At 36.4% G+C, this 14,364-nt stretch overlaps 2 protein-coding genes across 3 annotated transcripts in view; one reads left to right on the top strand and one right to left on the bottom strand.

Annotated features, from left to right (window-relative positions):
- Positions 1-2,012, bottom strand: part of LOC131433646 (protein draper) — a 66,823-nt gene extending 64,811 nt beyond the window's left edge. For both annotated transcript variants that reach the window (XM_058600135.1, XM_058600136.1), the window contains exon 1: positions 1,246-2,012. The gene's annotated coding sequence lies outside the window, so the exon portion shown is untranslated. The remainder of the gene's footprint in view (positions 1-1,245) is intronic.
- An 8,416-nt stretch (positions 2,013-10,428) lies between these two features.
- On the top strand, positions 10,429-12,167 carry LOC131438186 (ribosomal L1 domain-containing protein CG13096-like). Its single transcript, XM_058608022.1, has 3 exons — positions 10,429-10,865; positions 10,922-11,154; positions 11,216-12,167. The coding sequence occupies exons 1-3, from the start codon at positions 10,512-10,514 to the stop codon at positions 12,096-12,098; spliced, it is 1,470 nt and encodes a 489-aa protein (XP_058464005.1). The 5' UTR covers positions 10,429-10,511; the 3' UTR covers positions 12,099-12,167.
- Positions 12,168-14,364: the final 2,197 nt, after the last annotated feature.

The raw sequence follows: 14,364 nt of genomic DNA, 5'->3' as shown, positions 1-14,364 counted from the left end.
ACTATCCTGTTTATATTCAATGAATATTCAATTTTTTCAGAATTCCGCAATAACCATTACGATGGTATGAGTGATATGAGAAAGGCATCAATAGAGCACTAGGTGAATTAAGAGGTTTTACCACATCCTTTTGAAGAATCGAAACAAAGGACAAAGCAATTAGTAAGGAAACACTCGTCTCATATTTACTTTGTCTTTGGGGTAAAAAAGCTGTTGGGTTCGTACATTGCCCTTCTTTTTTTTCTAAGAACCGGCAGGGAGCCACTTATGTCGCGTGACGTTGTCCCAATTGCATGCATTCATAAACCTGTTCCAAGTTAAGGATTACAGAGCATTGAAATCTTTGTATGGGTATTTCGCATCGGATTAAAATTTGAATTAAAAAACTCTGACAAACAGCTTGCTCTAAATATTTAAAACAAGCTTTATTCCACTAATGTTTTCCCACACGTTTTTTTAAGAACGAAAACATGCAGTGTTGCTTCAAAAAAGAAATGCAATAATTGAAAACCATAAAACCTTTATAAAAACACCACGAATTTATTCGTTCGTATAGTTCGTCGCCTCCTTTGACCCCTCAGAATTCAACGGAGAGTAGCCCAAGTGTAAAATAAAGGCGGCTAACCAATACAGGTTGCTTTTGTTGAATGTGAAGACAGAATCCAAAAGTTGCTGTGTGTAGGACGGGCCGCCGACCGGTTGCACTCTGTCAGAGCACAGGGGCACCGGACTAGCATTGAATACATAGCCGCACTATCCATACCATCATGGCAACCGTACCGAGATTCGTGCCGTTCTTATGATTATGTATGTCCTTTGGCAACGACTAAAGTGGGCGCTCATGTGAACGATCGTTAGTCGCTTGTTGCTTGGTGTTATCGAAAATGTTCTCGTTTGCTTACTAGAACTTTTGCTTAGTAGGAATCACGTCTGAGAGGAAAATTTATTACGGACTCCATAAATAATCTATTTGAAGCGACAGGAGGTGTGGCTTCGAGTGTCGTTTTCATCAGTGTTTTATTATCGGTGCAATAAACTGGCTCTTTCGTTTATTTACTACCAAAGTATATGTTGTTTCCCTCTCAAACGGTAACATCTGGTTATGTCGCACTTTCATCACAATTCCTAAAAGGAAAGTCTATCACTTATTGTACATTTCTGAAGGTAACAGATAATAATTATCTAACCCAAATTTTGACACAGTGAACAAGTGAACGTTCCAAGATAATCTTCTGTAAGACTTACCAGCAGCAGATAATGTGTGTGACCGCCAGTAGCCAGTTGATACGAAAATAAGCCGGTTCGGTTCTAGGCGATGTCCGATGTAGCTTCTGCTCGGCTTTCGACACAACGAAAAATGGTCGAGGGAACGCTCGCACGATGTTTATTTGCTCAATGAGTGGTGATGACGAAACGATTGAATAATTTCTTCGAGCGTTTACTTCTGCCAGTAGTACTCCTGCTGCAGCTTTTCCATCACTCGCACTTCAGGTTTTCAGCTGCCGTAACTACGACTATGAAAATATACAGCTATTTCACCGCTCAGTTTTGCTCGCGGCCTAGCATATCATCACAAACGCACACATATGCTAGTAAACTTTCTTCCTTTCCGTGGCGACACAAATTTCACATTCGAACTTTTTGCAATATTCACTTTTGTTGAGTGTAGAATCAAAACAACATTATCAACATTAAAATTGAAGCAAGATATGAATATGACGCTGATCAAATACATGCAGTGTAGTAAAACTGAACTTCTTTGTTTCTCGCAGTGCTTCGTTTGTCGACTATTTTATTTCGAAATTTTCAAAAAACAAGCTAGCTCACGTATTCCAAATTCAAACGATTCTTTCATTCGTAATCGTAACAAATGAATACACTTTAAATATGAACTTATTTCTCCAACTGGTCAATCCAATCAGATTGCCACTGTGTACATTGTTCACAAAATGAAAACGCCTACGAAAATAAGAAACCTTCAACACAACTAACTGAATCACTCGGCTTCTCGAAACAAACTGCAGCACAATAAACTAACGCGAAGTGTTGTGTTTCGTTTTTCATCGATTCCCTTTCTCGTGAGAGTTAAAGGCAGAGCTGCCAGATTTGCAGGCTGGGTCGCAAGTAAAAGTATAGGAACATTTGCAAACTTTTCAGTTAGATCCAGCTCGGTGGCAAGGATTGGGCGCTCCAGCAAGTGCTACCGTAGCAAACATCTGGGGCATTTGGTGGGCAATCGGAGCGCTCAGAGTATGGTAAACAAACATCGACCATTTGAAATCGAGTAAAGTCTTAATTTCCTTATCTTAGTGATGTTATTCTGATCGATAATTTGCGGGGAAGTGCGGTAAAGGGTACTGAATAAACAAGTAGTTTGTGATATCCAATTTTTTGTTAGTCATTCTTCTTCGTTGTTTTGGTTTTTGCAGAATGATGCTGGTCACAGTTTCATGACGTCATAGCAGGGGCCTGGTTAGATCTATCCAGCTTCTCGCATGTAAAATCAGCGAAACAAATTATTTCATGTATATTCCAAATCATATTCTTGACCGTTTGACAATATTTAGTACAGTACATTTATTTTTTCCTTTTTCATATAGAAAGGCTATGTAATCTCTGTGAAAACCGACTTTACAACTGAGGCCCGGGGGACCGAGTATTTTAAACCATTCGACTCAGTTCGTCGAGATCACAAAATGCCTACGTGTGTATGAGTGTGTATGTATGTATGTGTGTATGTGACAAATAATGTCATTCAATTTTCTCAAAAATGTCTGAATCGATTTTCAAAAAATTAGATTCAAATGAAAGGTCTTAATGTTATATGCAAAGTTCCTGAGTTTCGTTTGGATCCGACTTCCGGTTCCGGAATTACAATGAAACATATGCAACCTTATTAAAAATGCGCACTCGATTATCTTGGAAATTTCTTATCCGAACTTCACAAATTAGGAAGCAAATGAAAGGTCTAAAAATTATTGAAAAAGTCCCCGAAAAGTTTATCCAGATCCGACTTCCGGTTCCGGTATCACAGAGCGATTAGTGAAAATTTTCAATTTCATGAGTGTTTTTTCGATAAGCGGTGCACATTTTTTTAAAACTTACTACTAAATTCATTTAGGGTAACAGAGGTATTTTGGCCACTTCATATATTTTGGCCCACCTAACAAATTTTATGGATTTAATCGATGTTAAGTAACCCATGTTGCATCATATTGACACAAATCACTTTAAACTACCTACTGCGGAAGGGTTTTTCAAAGATATTACAACATTTAGTGGATATTTTTACAAAGTGGGCCAAAATAAAATCAATCCTAAAGTGGGCCAAAATACCTCTGTTACCCTAGTTGGTAGATCTTGTTAGTTAGTGAATATATATAACTACTTTGGGAATACTTGTTCTCGGTTTCCGTTTCCGAAAGCACCGATAATAATGAAGAAAATCTCCAAAAACGGAACTCACTTTGATTTCTCAGCAACGGTTAGGCCGGTTGTCACGAATCATGATTCAAATTATTGCTCTCATTGAAATCGACATTCAAAATCCGTTTAATTTCATCCGAATCCGACTTCCTGTTCCAGAACTATTGGGTAAAGTGTGTTTAATCATTTAGTGCGACGATGCAAAATAAAGAAAAATTCTTATTAACTTGACATTACTGTTTACAAATTAAAAAGGTTATGTTAGTTTATAGCCAAAGAAAGTTTCGTATTTTATTCAAGATCGAAAAAAAAATTTTTTTAAAGTATCTTCTTGTGATATTTTTGAAAATATAAGTAATATGAGAAAGGCATCATTACAACACTAGGTGGATTAAAAAAAGTTTCTTTTACGTAGGACTATGTCATTCGTTATTACGCTCACATGAGTGTGTTTTCAAAACTTCACTACACGGAAGTGGTACGAAATTACTCCAGATTTGATTTCCTAATAACTTCATTCCTGTTTGAGTATTTTCTCTAATTATTTCACGGAACGAATGCAAGAAGCTGTAGGATTGTTGTTAATTCCACATCCATTACGTAAACATTGTTTAAATCGTGCAAAAATAGGTTCAAATACGAATCATAAAAATCTATCAAATCTATAAATAGACCTTGTTGCACATTTGCTAGTTTCCATCTATGATAATACATGAACGGAGACACATCAAGTGCGTAGACCGCCATCTACATCAAGGCAATGGAACGACAACCGGAATTATTCAATTGGTGCTTCAGTCAATGGTGAATATGAGGTTCCGTTCCTCAAGCCTAAACTCAGAAAAAAGTACGAGTGTGTAATGTCAGAGACATAACTGGATGTCGTGAACATGAATACAACTGACATGATTTCTTTACACTTTCGATTTCGAATTGATAGTTGATCGATTGTGTGAATAGCGAAATTTTCCCCTTTTTCACTACTAAAATTTTCAACGATTCTTGACGTCGATTATCTCATTTCGGATCATTGAAAGAAACTATCAAGATGCTGTACAGGATTCATTTATGCCTTTTAGAAGGACCAAATTGTGGAATTCTCTACGATATTTAGCACAGTTCGGAACATTTTTCTCGATTTTCCCACAGCGAAAAGTGCACGAAGCACAGCAAATTGTTTTAGATTTTCACTAAACTGATGATTTCTACCTTCAATTTGCAAAGAAGTAATCTTAATAGTTCTTTAGATAACATTTAGAGCCATTAGAATGGCTGATTCTATGTAATGTTGTCCACTTTTCGTTTCTTGTTTTCTTTCTCTCCAATGCAAAGCACCAGCAGCTGATGCAATCGTTCTTGCTTGAATTGAAACTAGCTTTACGTACAAAGCGACACATATCATGATCATATTTTTGATGAAAAAGTGAAAGAACTATGTTGCTGTCATTAATACAAGTCGAGATATTCACGATTAAGTTCTGCCCATTCTTCCATATGGCTAATTTTGAAAAGGCGCCCCATAGTAAAGTAAGTCGTATTCACGACAAAACAATTAGTTCTTCTGTGACAATATCTTCTGTGAGACGTTCGCAGTGTGAGTTTAGCTTCAAACAAGAGCGATTGCGTCATCCAGCTGCTGGTTGTTTGCATTAGAGAAAAAGACAACGAAAAGTTTATAACCTTATACAAAATCAGCCTTTCTAATGGTTCTAAATGTTATCTAAAAAACTATTGAGATTACTACTTTGCCAATCGAAGGTAAACATCATCAGTTTAGTGCGAATCTAGAATAATTTGAATGAGAATTCCACAAATTGGCCCTCATGAAAGCCGGAAATGAATTCCGTACAGCATTTTGATAGTTTCTTTCAATAAAATATGCAAATCCGAAATAAAAAAATCGACATAAAAATCCTATATGTTGCTATTTTTGTAGCCTTTAGGACCGCCCATTTGGGAAAAAGATACAAAGGAAATCGTAAAAAGAAAACTCTTAACCAATATTGTTTTAGTATTAAATCAATCGGCATTGTCAAGGCTCAAACTTACAAATGACTTTGACTGGCGCCCTTCTTCCTGGAACACAAACATAATTACCGTAAAGGTCTTTCCAAGACTCCAAAGCCACTAACGGTCCTTTTCAGGGCCCCAAAAGCAACGTAAAGAACTTATTTAGATAACTATCTTAAACTGCCGCTTTAATTTCTAGAATGCAAACGCAATCTTTAGAAACCGAATGGTTTTTTTAAGAACTACAAAGTCGTAAACTGACCGTTTAAATCAGGTAATATCTATACCTATCCCGAATGCAGTCCTACGTCAATCTCGCTGCTATGTCTCTGAAAGAAGAAGAGCAAAATCTGTCGATTCAAAATACAGGTCTTAAACATATTTCTAAAACTCATGCCTGTCACAATGTGTACGAATGGTGAAAACTAATACCTGTTTTAACGTTACAGAAGCAATGAAGTACTAATTAATTGTCGGTGTTCTCTTGATCTTGTGTTTTATTTTTTTTCTGAGAATAACAAGTAAATTTCAGTTATAGAACGGAACAAAGTTGATTGTATATTAACAGTCAGTCTTCACCAATATGGATGTCTGATAAAGTAATGCACTCGTTGAGAAATTCGTTTCAAGGAAGTGCCCGTAACAAAATGAACCAATGATTTTACAGTAGAAACAATTGACTTACAATCAGATCTGCTGGAGTCAATTAGATTTTTTATCGTGACGTCACAAATGAACAAGCATTTATCCTTGACAGTTCAGCCGACGACACGACCTGCCACTCGTCTATCGAAACTGTATCGCATATTTAACTACCCCTCAGTAACTGGTAATGTCAAAACGAAATCGCCTGAAAAACTATTGGAACTGGCAACACAAGTTGATAGATTATTGATTTTAATTAACAGTTACCATAACCTTGGTTACTGCACATTAAAGACTTGGGAAACAAAACAAACTGCCTCGAGTGGAATTATCATTTAGTTTAATCGGATAGAGGTCTTCGTTAAGGCTTGCTGGTGCTCGAACAAATTAAAAATGAATTCCAGACAATTCAATATTCATGGATGTTTGTTAAATAGTTTACGTAACCATAATTAGATCTATAATGACTATCTGCTATGTCAATGAGTTTTTAAATGATATTAGGTTTTGCAGCCATTCAATCCGTCATTGCGAAACTTTTTATCAGTTTATTCTTTTTGAATGATTTTCTAAAGTAAAACCATTCCAATTCGCCATTTGTTCCAAATCGTGCAACCCTCGTTGCTAATCAGCATACATGTTGTGAAACAATGCGCTGTCATATTTTGGAAACTTATCTACTTCTACTCTCAGTGATTTGAGGTCTTCGCAAAGTGCGTGTATACTTTGATGAATATGAAAGACACTTCAGTATAGCCACTCAATAAAAAATTAATTTCTCAGGATATTGAATCTGATCGAAATTATAGGTTTTGAAGTGCACATCGAAAGCCTCCAGTGAAAACAGGTCTCCTTCAAATAATTTGATTATTTGTATCTCAAACAGACTGTAATTACGGTCTAGCGTAAGGCGGCTGGAATTTGTTGAAGTAGTCGAATGTGAAGAGTGTCGGATACAATTTATCAATGAAGTTACATTTTCGTTTCGTGAAGACTGGTACTAACTTCCGGGTTGGTTGACAGTAAGCAAAAGTAATGTGTTTCGGAAGCTCGACTGGATATTTCTAATAAGAAAGACCATCATCATGGATGAGTTAGATGACTACACTGCAGATAGAGCTAATGGATAGCTGTGGATGATATAGGATGACGCCTTTCTGTCGCAACACTACTTCTAGTACCAGATTTGGTTATTGTGCTATTGTGGTCGACGCAAATCTAAAAAAAAAACGTAACAAAATTTAAATTTATAGAAAAGTTTCACAACTTTCTCAAATGATTTGTTTATTTATTATAGTGCTCCTTGGTAACTAGTTCATAGCAACTTGAACAGTGTTGCTCAATAAGATTATTTTCATGATTATCGAGGGGTCGCTATATTTTTGGTAACTGGCGGTAAATCACTCACGAACACTTTTTGTTCAGATTTTTCTTCGGAGTACCTGGTCGTGTCGTCGGTTCAGCGGTACTGTTTTCAAACGAGCTTAAACAAAAATCGAAGAACACATCTTAAGCAATCATCTTACCATTTTGCAACTAGTCAGTTTTATTTAATGAATCTCAAAAACAAACCGTATCTAATCGTGAACAAATGTTTTAAAACTATATTCAAATGATATGGACCGTAAATGGTCTCATCCAATTTGTCAACAGACAAACAAAAAATCTCCGTTTACAAACAGTACTGCTGAACTGTCAAAATGTGTTCATTCGATTGAGGTTAGCAGTGACGGTAAAAAATCTAATACAGTTTATTATATTTTGATAGCATTTTTTCTACAATATCTACAATTGAATGCATTATGTATGTGGTATTATGCGTATGTTTTACACATAATTGTTTTCTTAGAAAAAATGTAATTTTGTAGAAAAAATAAGAATTTTAATTGTTAGGATGCATTCTACTGTGAGAATGTTGATCACAATATTTATATTGATATGTATTCTTAAAGCCACTGCGAAGTGTTGGACTAATATATCGTTGATTCAAACCAAAATGTACATTTTAAGAACAGCACTCAGAAAAATCCCGGATGTTGAAAATATTGTTCAATCCGAAAAAAAATTTAATTGCTTTGCTCAGTTGAATCACCCTTTGATGGTTCGTTTGGTTTCCCACTTAGAAAAAAAACGTTCAACGGTGGTCCTTCGTTGGTCCAATACGTTGAATCATTGGTCCAATGAAAGTCCAATCAATCGTTCAACGGGAGGCCAACACGGGACCTTCGTTTGCCGATTTTGAAACAGACCGTTGAACCATTTACCATTGCCATTTTTTTCGTTCAACAAACCCGGCAGACAGAGGTCCATTGTTGAGCCATTTTTAACATGAGGAGTTGGAGCCCCGTTGGACTAGTTTTACTGCAGAATTTCTGAAGTTTTTTCCACTTATTTTTTTAAACTAACACTACATACCTGCACAATACTTCTACCAAATACAAATATTAATACCCCTAAGTCCCATATAAACGAATCGCCAATGTTTGGTTCACAGCATGAACAAGTAAGCCTAGCAAATATCTCCCTTTCGTTGCGATAGTGTGAAAGTGTGAAAGGAGATAGTTTCTGGCAACGCTTTATGCTAATTGCTACGGTGCAAAACAAACTAGTTTGTTTATCGTTGCTGTATTAAACTGCAACAATCAGTCTAAATATCGCCGGCTAATAAACCGAGAAGCTTTCGAAATGGTGAGAAGTTGCTTAGTAGAGGGATGTGACACACGAACAGGGTCGTCCGAAATTTCGCTCCATAGTTTTCCTATGGATCAAAATATGTAAGTAATATGTTTACATATATTTCACTATAATAAACAGTAACTATAATAAACAGTAACTTGTTCTTACCCTTCAGTGTTGCTAGTTTTATAGGGAGTTCGTTAAAGTACATTGTCACTCTGACAGTGTATCATGACAATGTACCGCACGATGCAAAATGTGTCCTTGAAAATTTGTCGGAGTACTCCGTATTATAATTTGTATTTGCTTCTACTTCACGTAGAATAACAACAAATTTTCTTTCTATGTAAAGGCAACACTTAATTTTCACACTATTTTTGCAAGAGAAAAAACAACAACAAACCGTTCCAGCAAATTGAACGAATATTTCGTGCAATATGTCGTTCAACATGCGCACAAAAACCAACAAAATTGAACGGCCTGCTGAGAGGGATTATTTTGGTTGTACTCTGTTTACGCCAGAGATGCCATTTATACAGATTTATCTGTATTATACAGATTTTTACATACGCATACAGATTGCATACAGAATACAGATTTTATACAGATTTTCTAATTTTAATACAGATTTACAGATTTCACAAAAAGTATGAAAGAAAATAATAAGCTTTCCGTCTGAGCTATCTATTAGTATTTGATTGCAGTGACGAGAAATAAGTTTATTGATCAACGGACCATTCACAAATTCAAATAGAAATCGTTCGTGCATATATTTGATCAACACTGAAATACATTCATATTATAATTTGAACGGATATCCGAAGAAATCATAGCATCATGAAACTTTATCGTCAGACTGAGAATTATATAACCTAACTTGAGGTTGCATATTAGGTGTTAGAATGTCATATTAACTTATGAAGTCAACATTTTCGAACTAGATAAGTATATGGAATTGCTAAAAAATATGAAATTGTTTATAAAACAGTTCTATGAAATTTTGTCGTTGTATATTCGTGTGAGCTCGGCAATTAACTACAAAGATGGGTAGAACTATTGCTCGTTGAATTTACCATTCTATAGCCATAATCTGTTAGAATGATCATCTTATTTTATAGTATAAATTTAATTGTATTAGTGAATACAGATAAATACAGATTTTTTATACAGAGCAATACAGATTTTCTACGAAAATATATGGCATCTCTGGTTTACGCGACTCTTATTATAACTTGGACTCTGGGTTAAATTCATGTGTGTACATGGCTGAATAAATACAGAGCAAATTTTTGATGAGTACCCTTGTGAGTACCTGACTTGTCATCAACGTTGCCAGTTCTACTGATTTTTCCAAATTTATTCCGATTTTAACTTCTATGCAGTGTAACCGATACGCTTTCCTAATATACCGTCAATAACTATTGATGCAGGTAAATACCGATTTTAGGTTTCGGCTTGTTTAGGGATGGCGCATTGTGGTTGTGGTATCTTTTTTATATTTTATTTACTGAAATGCTTCCGGTCATCAGTTTTTGGGTACAGATGTTGTGTACATTCAAGTACAGATGATACAGATAAATTTTTGTGTTTGAATTTGATTTTTGGAAAATACTCCGGCAACTCTGCTTGTCATATCGTGTAATCATCGCATATCGTTTCGTTAAGCGGTTTCAGCTGTCAAAAAGGCACACATCAAAAGAAGTAAACACGTGCGAACACATTGCTTCGTTAGTGAAATTTAGAATTCTGTAAAAATGAAAATTAAATCGGATAAAAAGAGTAAACCACCGAGCCACAAACTGGACTCGTTAGAAAAGTCTAGTGTAGTAATCGGAAAATCAAAAGAGAAGAAAAAGTCTTCTAAAAAGGTAACAACCGGGGTGCCGTTGTCGTTTGCCGAAAAGAAAGTGCTTGCGGTCAAAAAGAAGAATAAAAAAGAAGTTCTGGAAGCAGTAGTGGCTCAACCTGTGGTCTCCAAGATTATTAAGAAGAAAAAAAATAAATCATTGGAAAAACCTGACAAATCGGAAACAGAGGATAAACAGAAAGCAGCTTCTCTGTCAAAAATATCAGATAAGGCATCAGATTCTAAGGTGAAAAAAGAAAAGGTTTGTTGGTATAGATTTAGATTGCTTCAATAGTCTAATATTTTGATATCGATTAGATTAAGACAAAGCAGATTTCGCCAGATAAACAAAGTACTGAACCCGTCGATTTACCGAAGCTGCCAGATGTTTTAATTAGTAAGAAAACTATCCAATCTGCATTGAAGGCTTGCAGGAAAGCGTTGGATGCAGGATTCGAGAAGAAGAAGAATTTATTTGGTGAGGATTTGAAGTATGGATTACAAATTGCTTCAGTTAAAATTCCTAATGTGCCAAGTCGAAATTGTAGAATGTAAGTGTTTTGGAAGTAACGCAAACTGTGAGGAAGCTATAATTTTATTCTTTGTTTACAGTCAGTTACCACATCCAATCTACAAGAAAGGGGACGACATATGCCTGATTGTGAAAGATCTGGTTCGTGGCAATAAGCAGGATTATGAACCCACGCTTCATTACTGGCAGGATAAGTTGCGCGAGCTGGGAATTGATTGTATCACGATGATAATTCCATTTCAGCAGCTAAAGCAAGATTACAGACAGTACGAAATGAAATTGAAACTGGTTCACCGATTCGATAGATTTCTGGTTGATGCTCGAATTAACGGCCATGTTTTTGGTTTCCTTGGAAACGGATTTGTTCGGCGTTGCAAGAATCCAACAGCAGTGGTGCTGGAAAAAGATGATTACATCGAAAAAAATATTAACAAAGCTCTTGCAAAGTTAACTTACAAGCAAACCAACACAGGCAGAATAACTGAAATTCAATTTGCCACACACAAAATGCCATTGAAGGAGGCCGTCGAGAACGCCGAAGCACTTGTCAATAACCTGAAGTCGCAGTACCCTGGCGGATGGCTGAACATTCGAACGATATATCTTAAACCTATGGTGGACATTGCTTTGACCTTCCCACTTTATGTGAGCAACATCGATCCCAATTCTGTACCGGTGCCGAAGATTCCTGGACCACGATCGCGCTACGAAGCAAAGATGAACGAACAGTTGCAGCGCAGTACCAAGAATAAGTACAAATTCCAGTCGGGAGATCTAGTTCGAGTTCAGTTTGACAAACGAAAGGCACAGTCTGAGAAAAAGGGATCGAAAGCTGTGAATAAAGTGAATAAAAAGCAGAAGTCAGATGACACCGTATTAGAGGAGGACAAGTCAAGTGACGATGAGCCACAGAAGCAAGCAAGCGACACAGAACAGAGTGATCTTGGTGATGAAGATGACTGAACTTGCGATTAGTACTCCTGGCTAGTTACTAGGAATTCAAAAAAAAAAAAAACGTGATAAATGTTTTCTCGCGCAATAAAAATGTTTATACGAAAAATACGCTCTTTTATCTAATATCCCATTATTACCAAGATTCGCGGGGATTCACAAGAACCATTTTAATTTGAATATTTCGTGACATTTTGGAATGGATATTCATCTCCACCAAAAACTTCATGTGCGCGTCTTCAATGTTTCAACTTGGCGACTAACAACATATCCTCGTTAGTCGTTAGTCGTTGATAGTAAAATTTGAAACCGGAAGTATTCATCCATTAAATATTCCCGATAATTTACGGTTTTTAATTCGAAATGTTGACAGCTTCGTAGCTTCACACGGTTTCGACAGGTCGCTTGCTGTCATTCCAAACGAACAACTGTTGTCACTCTGATATTACAGGCATTCTACGGACCAGTATCCTGTATTTCCCACTAAAAGCTCGTCTGCAACAACGATCACAAGCTCTTTTCATCTGATAACGCTGACAATGATGTGCAGATGGCGCTTGAATCGGTTATAATCGTTTTAGATGGTAAATTTTCAGCGACGGACAATTGTTAATGATGAAGTTTTGCGACACAAAATTAGACTAGAAATTAAACTTTTAGAACTTAGCACTATTCAATACAGTATTCCCCACCACTGTGTTCAATTATTTTATTGATTTCTTGAAAAAAAAAACGTGCTTAATCAACCTAGCAGTGAAATGATACCTCGATTACGTATTCCATGCGATGTGAGTTCTCTTTGAGTTCCTCTTTAAAGTTTTTGCCATTATTTATGGTACTTCCAGAAACGGCATTCAGACCAGCGTAACCAAAAATACTTTCTCTTCTATTAATTACCAAGCGGTTTTCACGTTTATCACTCAACTTTTTGAATAAAATGATACCCGAAACCTTCGATTCTCAAGCAGAATTATAAACTCCAAGGAAAGCTTTATAATCACGTCACAATAATCGAAAGAGCAAATGAACAAAGCGAAACTGTCACTTTCTCTTACGGTCGTTTGAAAAATCAACCGAGAAATACTACCTTGATCTAAAAAGAAATCACCACCATGTGGAGCTCTAAAACACCAAATTAGATTTTTTCTTAGGTTGCCATATCTGTCATTGATATTTTATCAAATTTTCAGCTGGACATTTGTAAAAGTGTCGTCGATTGTGTACAATTTTCAAAATGGAATTGAATTTTCAACAACGAGTTTGCATTAAATTTTGCGTTCAAACGGTTTCAATGGTGCAACGACATTGCAATTGTTAGAAGAGTGTTTCGGCAACGATACTGTGAAGAAAACAGTCGTTTATCAGTGGCACGATCGTTTCAGAAGTTGCCGTGAGTCTGTGAATGATGACGAGAGAAGCGGTAAGCCATCGACATCGAAAACCGACGAAAGCATCAACAAAATGGGTGACCGTAGACCGGAAATTGACTATTAGAGAGATGGCAGAGGAGTTAGACATTGCTTTTGGAACCGATCTAGACATTTTGGGTAATGATTTGGGTTCAGACGAATCGCTGAGATGTAAACAACTCGTCGATCCATGAGGTGGCAAACAACTCGTGCCTTCGATACCTGTGAACATTTAGCTAAAAACGAGTCGAATACCATTCATGAACCACCGAATTCACATGATTGGGCTCTTTTCGACTTTTTTCTATTCGGTCGACTCAATAACAGCTCCGTGGAACGTCTTTCAGCACCCGATCGCATATGGCTCTGATGGCCATACCGAAAACTGAATATAAAAAATATTTCGAGGATTGGCATAAGTATGTTGCAGTCAATGAGGAGTACTTCGAAAGTGACAATATCGATTTTGATGAATAATGTTGTATTTTTAATTTTCTGAATAAATTCCGGGAGCTTTCTGATCAGGTAGTATTAAAGTTTACGTACCGTCTTTGACTTATCAGTGCGTAATAATGAAATAATTTTGATCTTAGAGGAATGCGTTCCACCTAAAATTTTTGAGTACCTTTCGGGATCGAAAGTCGAATACCGGTAAAACTGAAATATGTTGTTTTGGTCATCGACTCTCCGAATCTGTCAACCCGATAAACCCTATAAATGTATGTCAAATTTTTACATTAATCACCCTGTATCTCTTGAACCGGAAGACGAATTCGGTTCAGTTATCTACAAGCAAAATGTGTGACATTATTTTAATTTCATTACATATATCATCCTGTAGTTCCGGAACCAGAAAACGGATCCAAATG

This window comes from Malaya genurostris, chromosome 3 (assembly GCF_030247185.1).
Source record: "Malaya genurostris strain Urasoe2022 chromosome 3, Malgen_1.1, whole genome shotgun sequence".
In the NCBI taxonomy this organism is placed as follows: domain Eukaryota; kingdom Metazoa; phylum Arthropoda; class Insecta; order Diptera; family Culicidae; genus Malaya; species Malaya genurostris.
The sequence above is the reverse complement of the archived record's forward strand: the minus strand, read 5'-3'. Positions and strand labels throughout refer to the sequence as shown.

Excerpts from the sequence above, each read along its gene's own strand:
- LOC131438186 (XM_058608022.1), top strand. The coding sequence starts at position 10,512 with ATGAAAATTAAATCGGATAAAAAGAGTAAACCACCGAGCCACAAACTG. Across the intron at positions 10,866-10,921 it reads CTAAGGTGAAAAAAGAAAAG|ATTAAGACAAAGCAGATTTC; the intron begins GTTTGTTGGTAT and ends GATATCGATTAG. Across the intron at positions 11,155-11,215 it reads CCAAGTCGAAATTGTAGAAT|TCAGTTACCACATCCAATCT; the intron begins GTAAGTGTTTTG and ends CTTTGTTTACAG.